Source organism: Carassius carassius, chromosome 3 (genome assembly GCF_963082965.1).
Source record: "Carassius carassius chromosome 3, fCarCar2.1, whole genome shotgun sequence".
NCBI classification, from domain to species: Eukaryota; Metazoa; Chordata; class Actinopteri; order Cypriniformes; family Cyprinidae; genus Carassius; species Carassius carassius.
The window spans coordinates 5,241,352-5,244,674 of NC_081757.1; the positions used below are offsets into that span (position 1 = coordinate 5,241,352).

General features: G+C 35.4%; 1 protein-coding gene across 1 annotated transcript; it reads right to left on the minus strand.

Moving 5' to 3' along the window:
* Positions 1-683: 683 nt before the first annotated feature.
* On the minus strand, positions 684-2,868 carry rce1a (Ras converting CAAX endopeptidase 1a). The gene is made up of 3 exons (XM_059526158.1): positions 2,429-2,868; positions 2,266-2,328; positions 684-1,530 (listed from the first exon to the last, which is right to left on the minus strand). Exons 1-3 carry the CDS (start codon positions 2,550-2,552, stop codon positions 1,304-1,306), a joined length of 414 nt encoding a protein of 137 aa, XP_059382141.1. The 5' UTR covers positions 2,553-2,868; the 3' UTR covers positions 684-1,303.
* Between the last annotated feature and the right edge of the window lie 455 nt (positions 2,869-3,323).

The following is a 3,323-nucleotide window of genomic DNA, read 5'->3' on the forward strand; positions in this document are numbered from 1 at the left end:
AAGAGTTGTATTTGGTGCATTTCTATATCAATCCTCATTCGAACATCCATATGTCAGCAGTGTAGCAGCATGCAGATCAGTGGTATGAGTTTTCACTAACACTTCATGGTGTAGGAACCCGCATAAAAATTCATGAGGCCGTTACTGTCCTTTTTAATATATAAAAGATTTATCAAAAGTTTAGCATTTAGATTTAGAACTTAAAACATATCGGCCAAAGAACTCTGAGTGTAATTCTGTTATAGGTAGTTTCAATGTTGTTGCAGGTGGTTTATGGCTACAAGACAGTAGTCATTAAAAGAAAGTGTTGGAATTTGCACCATTACTAAAGCAGAAGTCTACAATTGAACTCAACATCCTCCAGTGCTACCATACTACATTCACAAGAGATCCTATGTTGATGTAAAAAAGAATGTCTTTAGCTCTGCATTAAATATGAATGAAATACCATTTGGTCAAAATCTAATAATGAATATCCACTATACAATATAAACAGTAATTGGTATTTCTTCTTTTTTTTCTAATTAGCAAAAAGCCAAGGCAGGACTGATCAATGCTTTAAAAAGACCTCATATTTGAAATGTGCATGAGGCCGCAATTCTATCTAGACCTACACATAAAGCTGTGTGTTCAGGCCAGGGCAATTACACTTCTGATACTCAATCACTACATTTTGTAACTCCTATTAATCTAGGTCTATTGCTTTGAAAGCGTACCTAAAGACATTTATTTAAATTTAAGCCTACTGACTTAAGTGGCGTGATATTTAGACAATAAAAATCAAGAGTAAAACTAAATAATTCTGTAAAAATTTATGGCGTTTTCAAGTAAGTGCACCAGACCCTAAGGTACGGTGTATGTGAACAAGTTTCTAATGTCACAACAAAAAAATAGGGAATCTAGCAATTCAGCAATGCACATTTCAGCATACAAATTCTCCTAGGAACCCGTAATAGTGTCTGATCTTTATCCCCAGCACCAATCTCATGATAAATACACTGAAATATTGTCATATAAACATGCAGACACATATAATTAACTTGTCTTCAAATGCAGGCCTGTAGCTGAAGTCACTTGATAATGCAACATCGGCTGAATGGTGAAAAGAATGGTCAGTGCAACCTGAGGATGTTTTGCATCCACCGAGTTCTTCCACACACCACCTCACAGAGGCTGTGAATTCTCATACCTGTTCTCCAGCAGTCCCTCGCTCTCCTGGTGAAACCAGCAGCAAAACAGCCATCCCTTTTCAAATGGCTGGAGAGAAGGAATGGATGACAAGCTGGATGGAGGTATGGATGGATCAGGAGCAGATGGATCCAGGTGTGGAGGTCAGGGTGCAGACGGGTGTGGGAAAACCATAGAAGAGCGGGTCAGTCATGGGGAAGATGAGGAGGAAGAAGAGAACGACCCCCAGCACGTAGAAGGAGAGAATCGTGAGGCGGTGCGGGTGGTCCAGGGCCGTGCTGACAGCTGGAAAACCCATGTAATTGCAGAAGGAGTGGCACAGCACAGGACCCACCAAATGACCTACAGACACATACATAAAGATAGCTGCAGTTGTTTCTTTGTATGCTATTACAGTTTGTTTGATACAAATCTAGTTGAATTAAAACTAGAATAAACATTGTCACAGCATTTCAGGTCTGTCAATACCATTTCCTGATCACATTTCATCCAAAAGACAAAAAAAGTTGAAATATATTTTATACACATAAAAACAAAGACAATTTGGGAATTGTGATGACAGCTGAGCTTAATTCATTCCCTAATTATCATTACTGTCTGCGATACAGACTAAAAGTAAATCAAAAATCCCACAGACTTACATTAAATGTAAAGCTTTAAAATTACTTAGAACTTAAAAATGATTTAAACTCAATCTTCAAACCTCAAGCTTTTCAAACTACTTCAATCTTTGTTGCTATGCTTTCTTAAGCAAACTTTATCTAGTTTACATTATGAATCTTAATTGTGTCTGGACACAATGATATATTAATATAAGTCACAGAGAGGCAAAACCACAAACACTGTACAATACAAAAAATAAAATACAATTTTAATTGTTTTTTTTTTTTTTTTTTTGCATTACGGAAATATGAACTGGGACGTCAACGTGCTTAACTCTCATGAAAATAGTCACAATACAAAAATCATTTTCGAGGTCACAATAAATATTTTTAAAACAAAACTTTTTTATTTTAGAATTTCAGTCCTCTTGTCAAGTAGTGCATGCATCAGTAGTATTAAAAAAAATAGATGCACCTGTCCTGATGAATATAAAGGCTGTATAAGCTCCAAATACTGCAGTGTAGGAGAACTGGAACACTGAAAAATACACAAATAAACAAACACATGAGTAATTACGTCTCACGGGCAAAACTCCTCGCACTAAAGATGACAGTAAACTAATGACTCGATCGATTACCTGCAGAGAGGAAAATCCCTGAGACAGTGCCCTGTCTGAACCACAGGAGCTCGATTACATGGTGAAAATGAGCTGCAGTCACATGAAAACACAGAGAGAGAGAGAAAGAAGAAAAGGTTACCATAACAATAATGGTCTACAAAGCAATGCAAATGAAATTATAAACGGTCTTGTTTTTCCTGAGCAAGTCAGTGATCAGTCATTAAAACACATTAATACAGAAGTTATATTTTCGGTCAAATAAGACTTGAAAAGGTTGATTTCCAGCTATTTTCAGAGAACCGCATTAAATGCTTGGGTTACCAATTACCAGATATCTAGGTAGTGCCAAGGACCAACAATAATTTCCCTGGAGATTATCCAAACAGAATCTTTTTTTTTTCAAATCTGTTTTTTTAGTATTTGCTATTATTGCAGTAACCTTTATTACATTAGTTGCTATGAAATGAAAATTCAATCTATCTTTTAAATGCATGTTATAGATTTTATTGTAAAAAAAAATCATCCATGCTTGCATGTATGAATGTTGATAACACTTTAGAATAGGTAACACTTGTTAACTATTAACTACGACATTTCTCTCAATAAATTCTTAATTTGCTGCTTATTAATAGTTAGTAAGGTAGTTGTTAGGTTAAGGTATTGGGTAAGATTAGGGATGTAGAATAAGGTCAAGTAGCATAAGGCATTAATCTATTCTTAATTAGCACTAATACATGGCTAATATTCTAGTAATAAGCATGCTAATAAGTAACTAATAGGTGTTACCTATTCTAAAGTGCTACCGAAATTTTTTATTAAAAAAGTCATAACTCAACCTTCCAGGAAAAGTGTGAGCAACTTTTATTTAGGTTGGAAGACTGCAGAAAGAGTGCATTATCTACAAAAGTAGCCT